Source organism: Meleagris gallopavo, chromosome 1, assembly GCF_905368555.1.
Source record: "Meleagris gallopavo chromosome 1, MGAL_WU_HG_1.1, whole genome shotgun sequence".
NCBI classification, from domain to species: domain Eukaryota; kingdom Metazoa; phylum Chordata; class Aves; order Galliformes; family Phasianidae; genus Meleagris; species Meleagris gallopavo.
Window position 1 is genome coordinate 153,502,004 of NC_139404.1, and position 22,702 is coordinate 153,524,705.

Here is a 22,702-nt window from a genome sequence, read left to right on the forward strand (position 1 = left end):
ACTTTGATGGGAAAGCAAGTCTAATTGTGTCTGTGATTGCTTTCAGTCTCTAGGTTATGAAAAATATTTGCAACCATGCCCCTTGACTTTGTAAATATGGGGTGCATATGTGTTTTGTCTGTGTGTGGCACAAGGGAATAATGATGATTTCATTATGCAGAATAGAATTTTCTCTAAGTGAACCATTTAGTTCTTAATATTCTACCTCCAAAGAACTGTAGTTCATCTGAGGTCTCAGGCATGATTGTGGTCTACCATTTCTATGTAACCCTGCAGTGGCATGAAGGCAAGAAAGACCTCTCTAATCCCATTCCCTCCAAAGTGGTTTCCCAGATGTTGCACCCAGATGCACCCAGACTTAGAGAAGTAAATACACATCACAGAGCTTCCAGGGACGTTAACTCTTGCAGCCCGCTCTTCCAATCCCAGGCAGAGAACAGGATAGCAACTTGCTGCTGAAACATCCATTACTGGTGATCCCCACATGTCCTTTGAGAAGCGTGTGCGGAGTTGCTCATGCCCATCCTTTGCAGGGCAGCCTGTCAATCAGAAACAAAGTCCTTGAGAGTAACTACAAGTAAGTTTCACAAAAGCCTTTGCTTTAATATTTTTCTCAAATTTCCTTTTTTGTTGGTTTTTTTTGTTGTTGTTTCTTCTTTACTTTTTCCCATGCCTAGAAGAAAAAAAAAAGAAAAGAAAGCAGAGCCTGAAAGCTAGTGTTTTTTCAATCTTCATTTTTTGCAAATGAGTAAGCAGAAAATTGGGAAAATTCTACAAAACTTCTCCTTTCCCGTGAAAAGAGAAAGATCAGATGTGTAGGACAGGTGATACTTTTCTATACTTCAGTATTTTCTCTGCTCAGAATATAAAATTTTGTGGTATCTTGGTTACATTAATTCTAATGATCTCCCAGACTCTTCCCTCATCTTGTGTACTTTGTCGGTTAATATTTTTCTTTCGTATTATATTTGTTTATTCTATATTTTATGGTGATAAAATTGGTATCTTTTGGAAAGATACATTTGGAAAGCTCAATGCTATTCACAATTCATTTTTTTATCTAGCAAAGTTTTTAAGGTTTTTTAATGCTTTGATTCTGTGAATAGAGTGGCACACCAGGGTCCTGCCTCCTGAATGAAGCAAAGCTCATCCCCTGGAGCCTTTGGTTGTTGGTTTATTATTATTATTTCTATGGAACTTTTCTTTGTTTGTTTGTTTGTTGTTGTTTTGGTTTTAGTTTTCATTCCATGAAACATCAGTATTGCTCTTGCTGAACATGGTGGAGCAAGTCCTGGAGCATCCAGGAAGAGTGGCAGGAGCAGAATCAGAGGCACAGTTCTTGTAGATGGAAAAGGAAGTGTCATTTAATTGGCATCTCCCTTGCAGTTACGGACTACAAATAAAAAATGATGTTTTATTTGAGGAATCCAGACTAAACCCCAGAGCAGCAGCACCCTAGAAAAAGAGTCACTGTGCAGTGTGCTGTCACCCTTTGTGCAGTTGGCTGCTGATGTAAGCAGATGCCTGTTGCATCACCTTTCTCAAATTTCTTTGTGAGTGAATGTTGCCATAAAAGGGAAAATCTCATCATTACCAGGGAACTGAAATTTTGATGGTCCCATATTGTGGCTGGAGAGCAGAAGGAAATTTCCATTCCCTCTTCTGCTCCAAGTGGATATACATATATATGTAAGCATGTACATATACCTTAGTGTGCACGTATATACGTACATACGTGTGCAAAATCACCTTGACATATGGGAAAAAATGATCAGGAAATGTAATAAATGCTGTTTGACATCTGTTGTTGGGATTTGATCTGACTCCTGAATTCAGGCACATGGAAAGAGGCCTTTTACAATTCCAAAAATGTTATCTTTATTGTTGTAATAGGCATTATGTTTATCATTTTATTTCAGATAAATATCAAAATCTTTGGTAAGATGACAATCCTTGTCACAGAGTGTTAATTCAGTTGTTTCTCACATAGTGCTAGGTATGTTCAATCAAAGGATAAAGTCTCTGCAGAACCATAAGGAGAGAAAATATGGAAGAGAAGCTTCATATTCATAATCTTGAGTTTACAGAAGAGGGCTGAGACTGATGAGATGAATTTGGAGAGATGGGAGTTATGGTGAATCTAGTTTTTGTGAGTCTGGAAACAAAGAGTTTTTCTTATTTGCATAGAACAGCAATAAACTGAAGCTGAACCCAAAGGAATGTTGGAACAATATGCAAGAGAAGGAAATAGATAATGGTCCTGAACTAGTACTGGTCTTGCAGAGGGAGTGACAAGGAGAGCCAGGGTGACAAACAGCACTCATAGTCAACAATACAGTGAAATGAAAGATACTTGTGTGCTGTGATGTGGGAAAATGACTTGGATCTGAATTATCAGAATCAAAGCTTGAACAAAATTGCTTTTAAAATTGTCAAAAATCAGTTGAAGTTCTGTCTGCTGTTTAAGAGTGCAGATTGTCACTGTGCTTTTGAATTGAAGAAGTCATTTTGTTCATGTGAAGTAACCATGTCCCTTTGCTTTGCCTGAGAACAAGGAGTAAAAAACCTGAATTTCAAGACATGTCACAATTAGCACTGTACATCCTGTTCTGCTCGTAGAAATTATTTTCCCAGACTTGCTAAACTGATATGAAACTTTAATCTTTTCCCAGAAAGATCTGTAATTTGCATATTTCAACAATGCTGAAACAAAATTCAAATTCACTGTGCTCACCGAAAAGATAATTTGGAAACAGAGATCCAAAATCACCTTTTGAAAGACATCAGAATTATCGAATTAGGCTTTTGAATCAAGATGATTCAAAATATTTCAAACGTTTAGATGGGTGGAACTGAGATCTAATGGTCTTTGTACAGAAAGTAACTTGGTCCAAATACACTGCTATTCACTTTCTGTGCAGTTTTGGGAAGGCTGCTTGTGCTCACTGCATTGGTTTTCCTACCTGTAGAAGACACAGTGTTTGTTACACGGTGCTATTATGAAGCCAGACTTTTATAAAGTATTAATATACTTTTGTAAAAAGATATCTTCACAAGGCACTTTGAAGTTGGAAAGTGCTTTATAAGTGCTCAAATGTTTTTTCATTAAAAAATTATACTAATAAAAATGTCACACAAAACGTAAGAGTTGTCATTTTTCCCTTTTCCTTGTGTCTAAAAGCTAAGCTGCCCTCTTCCTGCCAGGAGTGCCTGAGGATGCTCTTTATAAGATGGTGTTTTTGCTGTAAAAAGATTTGTGCCTGAAATCACTTACTTTTAGTAGAAATGCAGAAGCTGATTACCCATTATTCGTGGTTTTCAGTTTCTGATTTCTGATTTTCCCTTTCGCAGTCTCACAGTATGTGTTTTAGAATGGTTATAGTGTTTACGTGAGAGCTGAAACCCAGTTGACATAAATACTACATTCTATATATTTTGCGTAGTGCTCCACATATGTTGTATAGTACTTCCATAGCAGAAACCAAACTAGGAATAGCTGTGAGATGTCCTGACCCTGCAAAATAGCAGACCTGTTGACTTCAACTAGAATATGTAATATCATCAGACAGAGGCATGGTTGATGTGTTATTTATTCTCTTTCAACTCTTTCAACTTGTTATGGGCTAACTCATTAGGACCTCATTCTGTTGTGTTTTTTGTTTTGTTTTGTTTTTTGTTTTTTGTGGGGAATACTCCTCCAAGACTAATGACAACAGAAACTGAATAACGAATGTATAAAGATGTGGCTGTTAGTAGCAAGAGCCACCCGTTAAACCATGCAAGTTTGGCTTAAGTCATTGTACTTTGTGAATGGAGTGAGGGACAGCATCTCCCTTACACTCCCATGCTCCTTGTTTGGAAAGGAGTGTGCACAGAACTGCACAAAACTGTAAACAGAGTTTCATTTCAAGTGTTCTGCAAACTTTTTCCTTCTGAATAAAAATTGAATTTTAATACCTGGCTCTTTCACAAGATAATGAAAGCTTAAATGCAGACAAATCTGACTAGATGGCTAAGCCTGTAATCCTCAACATTCCCCTGAGTATACTTTGTTGGTGAATCTTACTTGACTTAAAAATGTTATCACTGTTTCAAAATGATGAATACCATTGCAGAAGGGGCCACAGAGAAGAGAAGTAGGAACTCAGATTCGTGGTGAGAGTTACATGGAGAAAAAGCAGATAGATGGGACATAGTTGGAAAGGGTCACAACATCACCTGTAATAACAGAGAAGGAAAGGAGTTTATGTCAGAGAAGAATTGGTCACTTGTAGATCACTGGGATGTTTTCTGTCCTGGTAGTAGACAGTTACCTCATCATTACTCAATTGCATAATTGCCAAAAGCCTGTTAAACAGATGAATAAATGAAGCTTAAATAATACACAAATGGAAGGGACTACAGGTATCCAATAGAGTATCTGCAATTTCAGTCAATACATTTTCAGAGAACGCAAGCCCAGCTCTGTTCTATGGAATTCCTGAGCAGTTTCCATGCAGGCAGCATACCCCATTACTCTTTACATAGGACTTCTGTTGCACCTTCCTTTGAAGCATCAGTATCAAATACTATGATTGCAGCTAGTTGGTGGGCAGAAGAAAATCGTTGAGGACTGTACTACGTGGGAAATTCTCGTGCAGAGCAGGTTGTGGTTCCTTCATCTGTTACACGATGTGATGTCTTGCTGGTATCAACATATGGCATCTTTTCTTTGGAGTGTGTGAATGTCACTGAAATTAGAAGTCTGGGGGAGATTTATTTCCTTGGATGAATGATTTTCCAGAAGTTAAGAGTACATGAATACTGTAGGGAGGGCAGAAAATTTTTGAACGATTGACTAAATAATGGTCATTATTCAGCATTATTAATTCATTATTTGCCTGAGTCTAGAGAGATTGTGTGAATAACTATTGTAACTGTGTTCTTATGTGCTTAAGTGAGAGGCGTCATGGTAGCATAGGAAAATTAATATAGTAGTACTAATTAAACTAATTTGGATTGTGGCATCTGGATTAGAAAAGGCAATGTTTTGGAGGGCTCTTAGAAACAGATATTTTGTTTATAGAAGGTTAAAAAATGACTAGTTCCATCCAGGGCATTGAGTCATATGTTTAAAACTTTCTAAGTAACTTTTCCCCTCCAGACAATAGAAAACACTCATTTTCTACAGCAAACAGTCTAGAAGAATCTTCTCATACTCCTCAGTCTCACTTTATTTGTGTAAATGACTGTCAGGATATACTGCTTACCGTCCATTTGTTGCAAAGCTGTAGAGTACCACCAGAATATGATTTCTCTATTTTTCAGGATCATTTTGTCAGGTTTCAGGTTTTGCAAAGGCTGGTGGGGAAGTAGAAGGCTAGCTCCCATGAAAATGATCACAGCTTCAGGCTTTTATTTTTAAACAGGCTCCTTCTACAAGTCTAAAACCTTACAGATTCAGAAGATTAAACTAGCTAATGGTGTTTTTTCTTTTTCCAGTTTTCTTTTTGTCCCTAATTACTGCAGATTCTTAGTTTCTTTCCACGCTATCTTTCCTGCTGTTTTCCAGAATTTGTCCACTATTTTGTCCTCTCCATTCCCATGTTTCCACTACTTAGGGCAAGGAGCCTTGGGGGAGAGTGATGTAGCAGTGGAGAGCTTATGGGTGAGAATCAAGGGGCAGGCTGGTAAGGGTGACACTGTTGTGGGGGTGTACTACAGGCCCCCTGATCAGGATGAGGAGGCTGATGAGGCCTTCCAAAAGCAACTGGATGTAGCGTCACGTTCCCAGGCACTGGTGCTTATGGGGGACTTCAATTATCCAGATATTTGCTGGATGACCAACATAGCCAGGCACGCACGGTCCAGACGGTTCTTGCAGTGTGTTGAAGACAACTTTCTGATGCAGGTGGTGGAGGAACCGACGCGGGGAGGGGTGTTACTGGACCTTATTTTCACCAACAGGGATGGACTTGTTAAGGAAGTAAAGGTAGGGGGCAGTTTGGGTTGTAGTGATCATGAGATGGTGGAGTTCAAGATCCTGAGCGGAAGAAGCAAAGCAATAAGTAGGATTGCTACCCTGGACTTTAGGAGAGCCAACTTCGATCTCTTCCGGGACCTACTTGGAGCTATCCCGTGGGCTCGGGTGTTAGAAGGTAAGGGGGCCTCTGAGAGCTGGTCAGCATTTAAACAGCTCTTCTTCCAAGCTCAGGATCGGTGCGTCCCTGTGAGCAAGAAATCGGGAAAAGGTGGCAGGAGACCTGTGTGGATGAGCAAGGAGCTCATGCGCAAGCTCAAAGGAAAGAAGAAGGTCCATGAAATGTGGAAAAAGGGTCTGACCACTTGGGAAGAATATAGGAATGTAGTCAGGGCCTGCAGGGATGCAACGAGGAAGGCTAAAGCCCGTCTGGAATTGAATCTAGCTAAAGTGATAAAGGATAATAAAAAAGGCTTCTTCAAGTATGCTAATAGCAAAAGGAAAACTAGGGAGAATGTGGGCCCCTTACTAAGTGAGGGGGGGGTCCTCGTAACGGGGGATGCTGAGAAGGCAGAGATACTGAATGCCTTCTTTACTTCTGTCTTCAGTGAAAAGGCTCCCCTGCAGGAATCCCACACCCTGGAGGTTAGTGAGAGGGTCTGGGGAATGGGAGACTTCCCTTTAGTCAGGAAAGAGGACGTGCGTGAGCGCCTAGGCAGTACTAAGGTCCACAAGTCCATGGGACCTGATGGGGTGCATCCACGTGTGCTGAGGGAGCTGGCGGAGGTCATTGCCGAACCGCTCTCCATCATTTTTGAGAGGTCCTGGACAACAGGGGAGGTCCCTGAAGACTGGAGGATAGCCAATGTCACTCCGGTCTTCAAAAAGGGCAAGAAGGAAGATCCGGGTAATTATAGGCCTGTCAGCCTCACCTCCGTCCCTGGAAAGGTGATGGAACAGCTTGTGCTGGATACCATCTCCAGACAACTGGGAGAAAAGGAGTTTATCAGGAGTAGTCAGCATGGGTTCACCAAGGGGAGGTCGTGCTCGACCAACTTGGTGGCCTTCTATGATGCTGTCACATGCTGGGTGGATGGGGGAAGAGCGGTAGATGTAATCTACCTTGATTTTAGAAAGACGTTTGATACTGTCTCCCACGACATCCTTATAACAAAGCTGAGGAAGTGTGGGATAGACGAGTGGACAGTGAGGTGGGTTGAGAACTGGCTGACTGGCAGAGCGCAGAGGGTCGTCGTTGGTGGTGCAGAGTCTGGCTGGAGACCTGTAACCAGTGGTGTCCCCCAGGGGTCTGTGCTGGGTCCGGTCTTGTTCAACATCTTCATCAATGACCTTGATGAGGGGATAGTGGCCACCCTCAGCAAGTTTGCTGATGATACGAAGTTGGGAGGATTGGCTGACACGCCTGAAGGCTGTGCTGCCATTCAGCGAGACCTGGACAGGCTGGAGAGCTGGGCAGTAAGAAACCAGATGAGGTTCAACACAAGCAAGTGTAGGGTCTTACACCTAGGGAGGAATAATTGCATGCACCAATACAGGCTGGGGGATGAGCTGCTGGAGAGGAGCTCTGCAGAGAGGGACCTGGGCGTCCTGGTGGACGACAGGTTGGCCATGAGCCAGCAGTGTGCCCTCGTGGCCAAAAAGGCCAATGGCATTCTGGGGTGCATTAAGAAGAGCGTGTCCAGCAGGTCGAGGGAGGTGATCCTCCCCCTCTACTCTGCCCTGGTAAGGCCTCATCTGGAGTACTGTGTCCAGTTCTGGGCTCCCCAGTACAAAAAAGACAGGGATCTCTTGGAAAGAGTCCAGCGGAGGGCCACAAAGATGGTGAAGGGCCTGGAGCATCTCCCCTATGAAGAAAGGCTAAGTAAACTGGGTCTGTTTAGCCTTGAGAAAAGAAGACTGAGAGGGGACCTGATCCAGGTTTATAAATATCTGAGGTGTGGCGGCCATAGTGGTGAGGCCAGTCTCTTTTCAGTGGTACGTGGAGACAGGACGAGGGGAAACGGACATAAGCTGCAGCATAGGAAGTTTCGCACGAATGTGCGTAAGAACTTCTTCACGGTGAGGGTGACGGAGCACTGGAACAGGCTGCCCAGGGAGGTTGTGGAGTCTCCTTCTCTGGAGATATTCAAGTCTCGCCTGGACGCCTACCTGTGCGACCTGGTGTAGGGAACCTGCTTTGGCAGGGGGGTTGGTCTCGATGATCTCTAGAGGTCCCTTCCAACCCCTACAATTCTGTGATTCTGTGATTCTGTGAGCCTGCCTTTGCTCCTCAGAGCAGAGCTGAATGAGCATTTGAGTGCCTTGGTGCATGGCAGTAATTCTGAGGCCCATGCTCTGGCATCTGCTGAGCTATTGAAGGAGCCCAAGAATAAGAGGTACATTGAACCCGAGAGTGTCTTAGGTATTTCAACTAAAGTGCTCACACAAGGCAGAAGTGCTTGAGTTGAAATGGTTGAGTGTTTGACTTTGACTTGGGATGTTACCAAGCAAAAGTTCACAGTTAATGTAGTATTGCCTATGAATAAGAATTTTTTCTAGTGCATGACCACCTAGAGATAATGTAGGAGTTTAATAGAAAAGTAACATTATAGTTTTTCCCCTAAAAATTTGGTTTGTGTAAAATGTTGTTATTAATCTTTAGGGAAAACTGTATCTGAATTTCAGAGTTTATTTGACAGTTTATTTGACAATTTGGCTTTTTTAAGGTATATATTACTGAATGTCTTTAGAGTAACACTGCATTGTCTTGTTTTTTAATTTCCTTACACTATAAATCTATATTTAATTGAAAATAATGAAAGGTCTCCTTGAGTTGAACTTGTAAGAGATATTTTCTGTCAGTGGTGTAAATAGCGTGAGAGGAATGCTGTTAGTCCTGTCTCTCGCACATAGCTCTGTAGGGGCTGGGTACACTGGACTCATTGAGGAGAAGGGCTCAAAGCAACACCTGAGAACTTCAGCTGGGTGACCCATGCTCACTTCTTCCTGTTCGCTAGCTTCCATTTCCTATCTGCAGTGATAACCTCTTAAAGGACAAACAAACTAGTTCTGGCATTTTTCTGTCATCTTCCATCCCTTCCTGCATCAGGTTTTCCTACTGTTTTTCTACCACAGAAGACAATTTGGAACTTTTTGTATCAAAGTGGCTATTGCAGTGAAGGATCTTGAGATTCAACAGGGACATAGATTTTCAGATCTTTTTCAGTGAGGATCCAGAGCATAGGAAGTACCTCCCTGCTTTGTTCTGGAGGCTTCTGTAGTCAAAGAAACCAATGGGGGGCAAGATCACAGTTTCAAGAAAAGAATGTTTACAGTAAAGCTGGAAGCAGCAAGCACTTCACTTATAAATTGTTCATGCGGTATGACAAGGCTATTTGGATAGACCTGCCAGGTCACATAGGGAGACTTATATTGCACAGCGGTTCATACCAACTGTTTGTGGCAAGAACACATATGCAAGGTAGTTCAGTGGCAGATCGGGGCACATTTTATAGCACTTTGTCACTGGCAAAAGTGCGTGATCTGCTGTCTGCCATGCAGCTCCTGCCTGTCCTACTCACAGGAGGACAGTGAATGCTTTTCCGTGCTTTGTGCTCTGTTGAGACCCTTAAGGTCAGGTCTGTGACATGACTGCTGGCAGAGTACTCTAACTATGCACTGTGGGTTTTGCAAATCCATCCAGCACTGGGTATACTTAGATACTAGGGGATTAGAGGGTGAAAAGCAGGCCTACAGAAAGAGGTCTGGGAGTTTGGGCTGACAACAAGCTGAATGTGAGCCAGCAGTGTGCCCTGGCAGCCCAAAGGGCCGACCGTATTCTGGGGTGCAGCAGGCCCAGTGCTGCCACTGGGTGAGGGTAGGGGCTGTCCCACTCTGCTCTGTGCTGTGCACCTCCAGCACTGGGGACAGGGCTGGGTGCCACAGTGTAAGAAGGACATAAAACTATTAGAGAGTGTCCAACGGGGGCAATGAAGATGGTGAAGGGTCTGGAGGGGAAGATGCATGAGAAGCAGCTGAAGTCCCTTGATTTGTTCAGCCCCAAGCAGAGGAGCTGAGGGGAGGCCTCTTGGCAGCCTATAGAATGGCATGGAGCTGTGTCAGTGAGGGCCAGGGTGGGTGTCAAGAAAAGGTTCTTCACCACCAGGTAGTCAAGCACTGAACAGGCTCCCCAGGGCCTGTGGTCATGGCACTGAGTGCAGGAGACCAAAGAGTGTTTGGATAGCGCTATCAGACACAGGGTTTGGGTTTTAGTTCATCCTATGTGGAGCCAGGAATTGGATTTCATTCTTCCAGCCCTGCATATTCTGTGATTCTGTCACCTTTGAGCCTGGATCACTGGTTTCTCCTCACAGCAACAGTTTCTTACCCTATTCAATACTAAAACTGCAGTGCAGCTCAGATGGAGCCCAGAAGGTACCACCCCAGTGAGTTGAAGTGCTGCTGACAACCGTACGGGTGGCCAAGGCCTGTACAGCATCTGACTTCCTGACAAAAGCAGCAACATCCATTTCAGCTGGGCTTCTCAGACCTGTTTGAACTTTGCAGTGATTTTGAAACTTTGGGCTCTCAGCAAAACAGTTACTGACTTTCAGAAATACTTGGAGGGAGGTGCTGCCTACGACACAGCAAGTGTTGCATCACTGGCTTGTAAAATTGAAATAGCATCTTGCAAGCTGCTTATGATTCATAAATGATAATAAATAACTGACGAAGGAAACAGTTGTTGCAGAGATGCTCTTATGTTGTCCTGCTTGTGGTTAGCTGGTGTAGGAAGGGGAGGTAAGAAATCACTTTTGACACACCAAGGGAACACACATGTGGACCTCACACAGTTTCTCCTCGTCAGTTTTGAAGCATGCTCATCTGTGGGATGAAGGTAATTCCTAAGAGCATTTAACTTGTAGACACTAATGAGCAGTGATAAAAGTCCCAAACAAGAAAGGGCTTCAAAGATGACAAAAATGGGATTTCATAACAGTTTCTTCATCAAAACACAAGGTCTGGATCAGCCATATTAATCTTCTGCTGTGGCACTGTGCAACACAGAAGCTGAGGCAGAACATGATGCTTAACTTCAAATAAAAAGCAGAGAGTGGGATTTTCCAAAAATCTGTTCTTAGCCCAAGTCTAATGTCATTGAAGTAAATTGGATTTTATCAACAACTTTGTGCGAGTCTTGTGGCTGAGTACTTTTAAAAATGATACGCCATTCCTGGTAACATCTTGCACATGGAATTAATTTTACTGAAAGTGAGTGAGAGCAGTAAATAAAGAGAACACTTTGCTGATTGAATTTTTATGTTTCCTTGGGAAATGATCAGTCATTTTTATCAGCTTGCTAAGAAATGGCCTGCAGTGTTGTTTATCCAAATAATTAGAAACCTTCATAAACTTCCTAAAAATAGTTGGAAGCCTTCGATAACTTGCTGAAAAACAGGGCAGGCTGTCTGTTTTGGGAGAAGGTGTAGCCTGATGGGATGAGGCTAGCAAAGTTGTACAGTAACCATGAGAATAATTACACAGCCCTTTGTCCTTATGCTAATCCCTGCATCACTCCTGCAAGGTAGGATCTATACTGGTGCCTTAATCCTGTTGATTTTCTTAGTCATGTGAATGCCACAGGAATGATAAATCACAAGGCCCTTTCCTTATATTCAGCAGATTCGGTACATAGTAATTGTGTAATTTGGCCTAAAGAAACCCCTAGGCAGTGGGTGTTCATGGGAAGCCTACAGAGGAGGTTGTGAGGATTAAGAGTAATGAGGGAAGAGTCACCACCTATTTCCCACCCCCCTCTCTCTTTCTTTTGTCTCTCCCAGGAGAAAAACCCTACAAATGTACCTGGGAAGGCTGCACCTGGAAGTTTGCTCGCTCCGACGAACTGACGAGGCATTACCGCAAGCACACAGGAGTGAAGCCATTCAAGTGTGCAGACTGTGACCGCAGCTTTTCCCGCTCAGATCACTTGGCGCTCCACCGCCGCAGGCACATGCTGGTTTGAGAAACGCTTCCTATTCCAGCTGAGCTTAAGAGCTGGGTCTCTTAACTACCCGGAGTGAATTCAGCAGGGCTGAATCCCCTTCTACAGTGTTAGCACGCAGGGCTGTCTCTGCTGTCTGTAAGAAAAAATAATAACATAAAAAAAAAGCAGGAAAAGAAGTGCCACTCTTCTCCTCGCCATCTGAAGCTAACCCCATCTGCCCCTCAGCATGGTTACCCCAAAAGTGTCATCACAGCCACCTGGGAAATAGCAGTCAAAATGCTATAGGAATGGGCATTATTTTACATGCTGCATCCTTTGAGAAAAAAATGTTTATAGCTTGTATGTTTTTTCAGCTGTTGGACATTTTGTTCCTGAAAAATCACTGCTGATTGGAGGATTAGATGCCACAAACGGATGATGATGATGATGAGAGCAAGAATGGTAGACCTTTGTTTTCCCTTCTTTTTTCCTTGTTTTGAATACTACCTGGCCAGTGTCAGCATCACACCTGAGCAGCGCTACAAACGAGAGGTTTGTAGGAGTAGGCGAGAAGATCCTTCTGGAGAGGTTCCACCATCAGAGCTGAAGAGTTGCTTGAGCTGACTTTCGCAATAACAATGGTGGCATTTTAATCTTGTATCAGAAGTTGTCATTATGCCCTAGAAGACACCAGCCATTTAACCCTTTTCTTTTATCCTTTTCTTTCCTTTCTTTTCTTTTGTTGTTGTTGAAGTCTGTAAAATAAAAAAAGGGGCAGCAGCATTTCTGCTGCAAGTACAGCATCAAGTATCTGTATTTTACCATGGACTTATTTAGAACCATTTTCTGATTAGTATAGAGAAAGCCAATCTAAAAACTACTACGCCATTCTCAAAGTGCAGTTTTCTTCATGCAGGTATCCTCTTCCCCATGACAGTGTTCGAATATGAGGAAATAGTCAGATCTTATACTTTCTAGTACCAAGGTTAGTGGTGTAGCCATCCATGAAATGGAATTGAATGTACCAACAATGCAAAATAGAGAAGAAACAGCTGCGTCTCTTTGCAGAGAAAAAGCAATAATGAGTAAAATGGCTCTTGAGACAGTAATTTACTCCACACCAACAGAAGGGAGGTATGCAGAAATTGCACATAAGACAATTTAAGTTAATCTTCCTGATGGTTTCACTGACCTGTTAGTTACCACAATTAAGTACTTTCATTTCCTTAAACATAATGCTTACTTGTGTCAGGAAACCAAAACATATAAAGGAAAAAGCTGTGTTGAGGAGTCAGTGGATAAACTGTAAGTAAGAAGAAGAAACGGTTGTACAGTGGTGCTCTGCAAGACATTAGGTTTCTCCCTGGGAGTTAGAGAATAACAAGACATTGCCAGCTGTCTATTATGATACAAATGCTCCTTTATATGGGTATCAGTGGCTGCCTCTGCTGGGATTTTCAATCCAAGCCTTTTCAGATTAAATAAAAGGAAATTCTTGATCATTCCCATACAGCCCTGTAATTGTGAATCAATTTGTATTAATTAAATTATGTAGGAGAGAGAGAGAAACTCTTAGTCATCAAACAGAATAGTGCTTTTCTGTTTTCCTTCTTCATTAGGATCTGCCTATTCAGCTAAATGAGGCAAAGAGAAGGATTGGCAAGATTTTTTAAGTGTTGAGATTTTTATAGTTTAGAGATAAAAGATGTATACATAAAGGTCCTTTGCAGTGCATTTAATTACAAATATTGGGTTCCGGGAATTGCACAGATTAAACTTGTGATGCCACTTGTTCATTTTTAAAGGTTAGATCAAGTCTGAATTCAGTTCAGATTCCTGAAGTATTAGCTGTAATGTTGGGAACAGGTTCTGAAGTCAAGATAATCTTTAAGAAGAAGCAGAACAGAGAACCCTTACACACACTGAAAGTAATTGCAGTTAATTGAGGTTTAATAAGACTGGGATAATACATCATAACAGCACTTAGAGGCTCCAGAGTTTGATTGTCTTTAAATACATTGTTCATGTTCCCCGATACCGGATAATCTGTCAGTCCCCCAAAAGAACAACTTCGGTACTATTACTATTCAATATCCCCTCTGGTGAGTGGTCAACATAGAAACTGCAGACAGATTATTAGCAGCCATAGCTTCATGCCCCGTCCCTAGAGATTGTCAAGGCAAGGCTATATAAGGCCCTGGAAAACCTGATATAACTTGGTGTCCCTGTTCATCGTAGGGGAGTTGGACTAGATGGCCTTCAGAGAACCCTTCCAACTTCCACAGGATTCTCTGATCCTGTGATAGTGGAAAAAACGTCTCTCCCATTCCCACTGTCTGCACTGGTGGTGAAATTTTGTAGCATTTAAGCATCCAACTCAGAACTGGGCATTAAGCAGCACTGCCGAGTTTAAAACAGCTGAAACAGATCAGGGCTTCTTGATAGCCCATAAGCCATTGTGGAGCAACAGAACTGGGTTTTTGCCAACAGCATTACTTCTTTCATTTTCAAAAATGGTAGTCAGTGCAGTACCTGAGGTGGTTCATGGATTGCATCATGGATTTATGTACTTTAAGGTCATCCCCTTTAAATGGATCAGACAACATCAATGTTTTGGGAAAGAAGTCAGGTCAGGTAAATGTCAATTTATAAAATTATTTTGTTGCCCAAGAATGTTTTACCAACTAATTACATAAATAGCAGTGGAATCTGTGACTTTATTTTTCCCCCAAAGAAAATGAAATTTATTTGACCAGCAACACGTAAGGACATTCTGTTAGCATTCAAGAGAAACAATAAGAGATCTTCTCTGATGCTGTTTCACAAGTGCTGAATATAACAGAGGGACCAATGTCTTCTTCAGGCTTCTGTGTAGTGAATGGGAATTAAAAATCTCCAAGAGCAATTGAGAGGCTTTAAATTTCGGTGTGCAGCTTTGAACTGTCCTGACTGCACAGAGATCCTGTAGGAAGCTCATTTCCCAGGGCAGAAATCACTCTTTGTGAACCCCCTGTCTTTCAGCTAGCTTCTTTATACATCTGAAACTCTGCAGTGGAAAGAAGGTCTGATTTTATTCAGAGAACCCCAGAGTGATAAAGGGGTGAAGCAGCATTCATATCAAGGGAAATAGTCACAGAATGTGTCAGCGAGAACAGAATGAAATCAAAAGATTGAGAGGTACCCTACATTTTCTTACTTAGCAGCAGGAAATGTATGCTCAGCCTTTCCAGCAAACACGTAAGAGCTTTTTATGCTGCTGTTACCTCTCGACTGCTTACACAACCAGCAGTCATCTACCACAGGGTCTCAAGCAGGCAGTACAAACCTTGGCAAATTTCTCATTTGTTCAGAGCCGTCAGGCTTTGGCCCCAAATATTCTGTGAGAATTTTGCTTTCCTCTTTGGGAGTATTTTAAGAGAGGTTACTTTGTGGAGGGAAGGTGTTGGGACATGGAGTAGATGTCCCCCAGGTTCTCAGGGTGCTGTTCCACCTGTGTTCCACCAAGTTCCTGTGCTTGTGCAGAGACCAAGGGCAGCTGCTCCAGGGTGGTTTCCTCAAAAATATCACAGTAACTCACCACAGTGCCGTGGCATTGCATAACCGTGGTGAAGGCTGACTTCACATGTGGCATGCAGAAATACCAGATCTTGTCTTGGCACAGCACAGTAAGTCCATCTTAATTAACTGAGCAGTTGAGAAATACAAATATACAGTGTCCCCATCCTTTCAGACAGACAGATTTATGCTTTTCAGTGTGAATAAAGCATGGGTAATACCCACTGTGAGCATTATGGCTTACGTGGCGATCTCTGCCATGAAGTGTCAGATTTCAAGTGTTTTCAAAAAGATTCAATGGATTTGTCAGCAAATCTCAGTAGCCAGCATTACATGAAAACATAATGAGCAAACAACTTTGATACAGAACTTTTTAAATTTTAAATTGCCATTATTTTTTGAGCATCTGTTTTATTCAGCACTGTAAAATTGGCTCATTGCAACGGCAGTTTTTACTGGGGGTGAAGATGCAGTATTCCTTATTCTCTATCATGCTTTCAATTAATGAAATAGATTTAGACTGATTTGTATATATGATTATTTGCTGGAGTAATGTATAACAAAATTAACAGTGTTAAAAATGACATCAGTGATGTTGATGCTTGGGATAAACTTACAGTGCAGAGCATGGACAAATAGTTGGACAACCTTTCTCCCCTTTAATAATGGAATAGCAGTGATCATAAATCTCCTTTTCCATTAGCTACACTGAAAATGTATTCTAGTTACCATTTATAAATTTATCTTCTGATAATAAATGATGTTTAATGGAAAAAATCTCTTTCTCCTTTATTGAAGTTGGGTACCTCAAATCAGAGTAAGATTAACTGTTAATACCCTGCTTATTTTTCAGTTTGAACGTTGGTTCAGAAAGGTCAGTGTGAGGAACCACATTTTCCGCAGCAAATGTGTCTAAAGTAAATCTGCCCTGCTACATGCTCACCCAAACACCCATGCATATAAATGCCAGCACTTCCACATTTCCCCTCCCATCAGCAGATAAAAACAAACACGTTTGTGAAAACAAAGCAGAAGATGAAGAATTGAAAACAAATTGGAAATAAAAGAAAGTGCTACCTTCTTAAGAAACCAGCTCATATTACTGTATTATGCTTTTGCCTGTAATTTATAACTGGAGAAGCACACAGATTTGAAGATGATTGTTATATTTTCACAGTTTCATGATAGCATTACAGTGGCTGTGTAATATACTTAAAAAGTCATACCTGTTGGTACCTTAAAAATGCTTGATTTCTGATCAACTGCAGCAGCAAAGCAGGTTTTAGTAGAAAAAACAAGTAGCTATAAGGATACTGCATCTTTAGAAATCGAAATGCATTGAAAGTATTTTACTATACTTGTAACAGTTTAAATATTCTGTAATATATGTGATAGTGGAAAAGTATTTTCAAACTCGGTTTTTCATGAGGTGTAAATAGGTTAAATGAAGTACATTTTTAAAAATCCTTTCGCTTTCATAAAGAAAAAATTGTTAGATAATGCCTTGCAAAGCTTACACAGAAAATGCTGAGAAGTAAATTATTCTGTTTTGGCAAAAACATCTTCTCTGCAAAATGGAGTCGCCACTTCTTTGCTGTTTTGCAGATAGCATGTGATATAATGAAGTCATATTGAGTCCTTCAGCATCAAATAAGTCAACATTCAGAATACCTTTGTCTGAGTAAAGGAAAAAAAAAACACTTAATGAAAATGAAAACCATATGAAAAAGTTTTGTTTTGTTTTCCTTCTGGCAATTTACTGGAGATACAGTAACAGCAAGCTCTCTGACTTTGATTTTATTTGTGCTTGTATTTCCCTGACTATATTGCGTCTTGAAAAAAAGGTTGCAGAGCTGAAAAAGGCAGCTGTTCTTTGCTGATTCCAGGGGTGTTCAGTCTTCGCGGTACGGTAGTATGTCAACAGTCCAGTGGTAGTGGGACAGTTGTGACATTTAGAATGCTCATATACTCCAGCACGGTAGTCTAAAATCCATTTTAAAAGATGAAACAGAAACTGAAAGTGCCTGTTATTAGAACTGATGGGATGTTCCTATACTTTTACACAGCAATAACTTACGGGATTCTGTCAACAATAAGATGAAAATAAAATTAAACTCTGAAAACAATAATGCAGCACAGAAGCAAACACAAAGTGCCATTTGTATTTTCATGTTGATGTATTTTGTTAAGAGTTTTAGTTAGTTTCTCAAATAACGTCTGTCAGATATGTAAGATGAAAATGGATCCTCGTTTACAAATTTCTCATATCCATATGGATTCCAAATAGGTGTAAATGGAGATCATTGTGTTTTGTGGCATTGCTTCCTAATTTACGTCTGATTTGCCCATATATCCATGGTATTCTATAGTAAAATAACCACAAAATTAGCAATGGAGCTTCTTCAGGTTATACACCAGAGCATATTGAAAAATCCACTGCATTGAATTGTGGAGTTCACCATATTTCTCTTTCCTATTCTTTTTTGTAATACTAATGTTTAATACCGTTTTCAAATTGGAGAGGTCAAAATAAAGTTATTATTTTGGGGAGAAATAAGTGCGGAAAAAAAAAAGTGGGGATTATCAGTTTAGAGACTATTTGAGTAACAAACTAGAAGCTGATATTCTTAGAATGGAGAAAGGATATATTTTTTTTTAATATTAAGTGGCCTAAACAATTGCATGAATAGGCTGGTGGATCTCACTACGAAATGAGCAGCTGTGTTTCTTCCACTCTGTTTTTCAATTATTTTTAATCTGATAGGTTTCTGTCAAAAAGAAAAAAAAATTACTGTTGCTAATGGATTCTTAAAATAGCAGTGTAATGCCATCTCTCATACTTGTGCTTCTAAAAATGAATTTATTGGAGATCAAAATGTAACTGGTTTTCCTAATGCCAAGAAAAATTGCTTTCCATTTCCTAAGCTTGTATCCAGCATTTATCCATGCAGAGCTATGCTCCCATCAGTGGGTTGCTGTTTGAGAGAACAGGTTTTTATTCACCAAGGAAGGAACTGTGTGTGCAAAAGACACTCAGCGCAGAAGAAAATGGAGGTGCAAAGTAAAAGCATGTGAACCTGCATGTGAAAACTATGACACCGATATATGCAGGTTAATCACGTGATGACCACTGGTGTAGTAACAACTTATACCTGTTGGGCATCAGTGGAAATAATCCCATCAGAACATGCATACGCTTATTTTCCCATTCCAAACTGAATTTCCAAATATTAAGCAAATAAAAGATCTCATTTTATGCTGAAGATGTTAGGAAAGGGAATGTGTTAGGGGAAAGGAAATGTGAGTTTCTTATATCTGAGCCGCTGTTAGAGAGGAGGTCTCAGTTCACTGCTCTGAAGCAGTGGTGCTCCAACGAGGCACCCATAGAAACCCACAGTGTTCAGTTGACTCCAACTCTACATGTGTTGGTTGGTTCTTGCATAGGAAAGGGCACCGAGGCTTGTACACCATGAAATGAATTGGTCTTTTTTTGTGTCTTTTTGAAAAACAAGAGATTTATTTTTTTCTTATTGACTTGCCAGCACCTTGTGCTTACTGATTTCAAATGGTGAAATTAACTGAGATGCTTTCAAAATGATTTGTAGACTATCCAGTAAACAACCATTCAGTCCTCTGGACTAGCAAAACTGAATGCAAGTTGTAATTGTTGTGAAAATAAGAACAGTACAAGTTATTTGGGATCCTCTTGGCCGTCTGTGTGACTTACAAGTCACACTTCCTCCAGCTCATTTTCAGGGTGCTCTCACTATTTATAAAAGAGAATGTGAATGAAGGTTCATACTGTGACTTCCTAAACCTGGTTCATGCACCTGGTTGCATTTGGAAAAAATCATTGTCAGCCAGGAGAAACGCTCAAGTAGCTGATGGCTTTGATGGATTGTCATAAACATGAACCATGGAATGCAGACATTGGTGGTTTGGATGCTGCCTTTCTCCTTGTTCCCATCTTTCCAGATATAAAGAGCTTTGGAAAGGCAGTTTGACCCATAATCTTTGCAGGAGAACTAAACTTTTTCAAAATCCAGATTTGATGTTCTTGTCTCTGGTTTTTTTATTTCAGTATTTTTCACTGCTAGATTTGTATCTTATTTTGTCATGAAACAAAAAAAAAGAAAAAAAAAGTTTATTTTTCCCTATAGTCCTATATATTGCCTCCTTTGCAATATAAGTTTTCCTTTTTACACCTACACAGTGTGCTTGATCTGCTCTCTGACGCTAAGAAATTATAATATCCCATTTGCACTTACAATAGAATATACACAGAGATAGGAATGAATGACTTAAGCTTCACGCACCGCCAGCCTTAAACCCTTCAACCCACACACACAGACACACACATGCATACGCTTCAAATGAAAGGGAGATTTGGACACTGCTATCAACATGTGGGGTCAAAAATATCATTAATTTGGAAAGTTCTTTCAGCTGTGTTTAGGAAGAAACGGCAGAATAATGAAAAATACGATCCTTGGCCAAGTCATTTATGGATGAAGCAAATTCCCCTATGGCGTTAGTTGAATGAAATCCTAAGAATGGAGTTGCATTTGGCCCCAAACTCTTCCTTATTAATCAGGTTGCTGAAGTTGTATATTCCAATGAGTGTTCATTTGATCCTCCTGTGTAAAAATACAAAAACATCCCTTAGTTTTTAAAGTGATTAATTTGGGACCGAAGCTTCACAACAATGGAATTAGTGTGTTCAGCACCTCAGTCTTTTTTCCTATGATAAGATGCAAAAGGGAGGTCATTATCAGTAACCCCATAGAGATAATAGTGTCAATAGAAGTCCTATACTTCAAAGGAATAAAAACAGCAGTGCTAACAAGCAAACATCGTAGTTTCTTAAGTCTTTTCTTTCGCCTTCTTTTCAAAAGATTTTAAATGCAAAAATTTCTTTTCTTCTAAAATAATAAAAGTAATTATCTGGAGATCTAATTTCCCAATAGTTTCCTCTGCATTTATATAGTATGTAGTGTTTAGGCGACACCTATGTTATAAGTTTATTAATATTATGTACGTGTTGTTCTTGTATTTATGTATAGTGTATGTATTGTAAATATACTCAGAGCTTTTTTTCCTCTTCCTGTAAGATGGTGATTTTTTTGCCCTATAATAATGTAAAGGGAACCCCCTAATGAAATTCTGTCAGAGGATGATTATTCCAGTCTATTCTCAAAGATTTAAATGAACAATTGTTATCGTTTTTAATGGTGTCTCAGACATATTTTGTTGGTGCATTGCTTTTCTGTATTCAACTTTCCTATGAATTGAGCTGTGAATTGAAATAGAGTTTAAACCTTTAAATGTATGCATTTGTATAATTATCTGAATGGAGGCATGAAGGTTAAATAAAGCATTTTGTATGGAACAAACCCCCTAATTATTACTGCGAATGACTCAAGCCTTCTGGAATACCCAGTTATTAACTTTTTAAATTAAACCTTTGTTAAAAAAAAATCTTTTCTATAAACATATAGTGATTTTTTTAAATGGAATGTTTTCTTAAGAAATGGATTTTACTTGCTTTTCTGATTTTTTAAAAGCTATCATATAGAGTGCAAATTCTTTCTCCTTTCTCAGTGTTTGTGCATCTGTGGCAAGGCTGGAACAAATAAAATAGCACTCAGCAGTATAAACAAAAATGACCTGGGATGATATAAAAATATTTTGCATTACGATATAATCTGACTTCATTACTTATTTTAAAATGGAATTCTGTGTCTGCCTGTTTTCTTTTTTCCCTCTTCATCCCCCATTTGTAGGGATGCAATTAATTTATAACAGTCTTAAGATGCCCACGCTGCTGAGAGAGGATTTGCTCATTGTATGCATGTCAAGTGAAGGAATAGCTGTTGGACGTGGGCTTTGGTGAGCTGGAGCATTCAGTTTTTTACTTAGATGAAGTAGTATTTGTGATTGCTTCTAGGGACATTTTGAAATCCATAGGCTGCTCCCTCATGTCTTTTCCACAAATTTTCCTTTTTGTTTGAACCAGCATTTAGAACAACTGTAGAGATCAAGTCAGAGGTTGTGAGCTACACTTTTCCCTTAATGGTGAAACTTCTCCTTAGGTGTCCTTAAGTGGGGTTTTCCTTGCAACACCAGTTATTTGCTTTTAACAAGTATGATAATTTATCTAATAAAAGCCTCACTGCTGCATGGTTATAGGCAGAAAAACAAGTAAACAAAGAGATTTGGAAACCTCTGAGCTTTAACAAGAGATGTGTCTAAACCAAAACCCTGCTAGAACAGATCTTGGATGCTTGAGTATGAACATTAGCTCGTCCTGCTAGTCCTTCCAAGGTATTTCTGCTCTCCACACAATGCGTTGTTTGTTATTCCTCAATGTCCTGACTGTGCTTAATACCATTTTTCTCCCCACAGTGCCATAAGTGTAAAGCACATCACTGCCTGTTTAGTCTGACGTCTCCAATGAACACCCACACCGTCCACTGCCCTGACCCGTGGTCTATTCCTGAAAAGTTATTTCTTTCACTTGCACAAGCAACAACTCAATTGTCAGCTAATCCATCTTCCCCCCTTTTTTTGTTATTGAACAGTCCATCTGGAGTGAAAAGTCGGTGTCTGTGTTTTTATTCACCATTATGCAGTATACTCAGCCCTCTATGTGCATGATGAGGAGTGGCTGCTGGTAACCACCTTCAGCTTTGCACGCTGAGCTGCTGCTCAGCTAAGTAGGGATTTCTTTCTACGTGTGGAAACGATCACAACAGCAGCATCCTTGAACCTTGGGATGAACAGAGCTCTGACAATGCAGACTTTCACCTACACATTTATGATACCATTCCTCCTCGTCAACCTGCAATAGGGAAGCACACCAATATAGGACATTTGGCTCAAAAACCTGTTTGCTGTTCTCCAGCCTGCTGCACTGTGACTGAGGCATTAGGTTTTGGCTGCAAGTTGAAAGGGTGAGGCTATGGGAGCCAAATTTTGGTGGTTGGTGGGAATTTTGCCTTTTCCAAAGAAGAGCCACCTTTGTGGGGCAGACTGCACTTGGACAAAATCTCTTCAGTGCAATGGTTGTGCATGCTGTGGAATCATGCCTCTTGTCAACCCTTCCATCCTTGCAAACTGGACAAAGTTGCAACCTTTCTACATGCAAAGACCTAAAAGTGATCAACAAAGCTGGGGCAACTCAGTAGTTGGATAAGAAATAACAG

General features: G+C 40.5%; 1 protein-coding gene across 1 annotated transcript in view; it reads left to right on the forward strand.

The window, feature by feature from the left end:
* KLF12 (KLF transcription factor 12) overlaps window positions 1-20,890 on the forward strand; it is a 280,926-nt gene extending 260,036 nt beyond the window's left edge. Inside the window, exon 8 of the mRNA XM_085228226.1 lies at window positions 11,800-20,890. Within this exon, the coding sequence (XP_085084352.1) occupies window positions 11,800-11,981 (182 nt within the window). The 3' untranslated portion in view covers window positions 11,982-20,890. The remainder of the gene's footprint in view (window positions 1-11,799) is intronic.
* The last annotated feature ends 1,812 nt before the right edge of the window (window positions 20,891-22,702 follow it).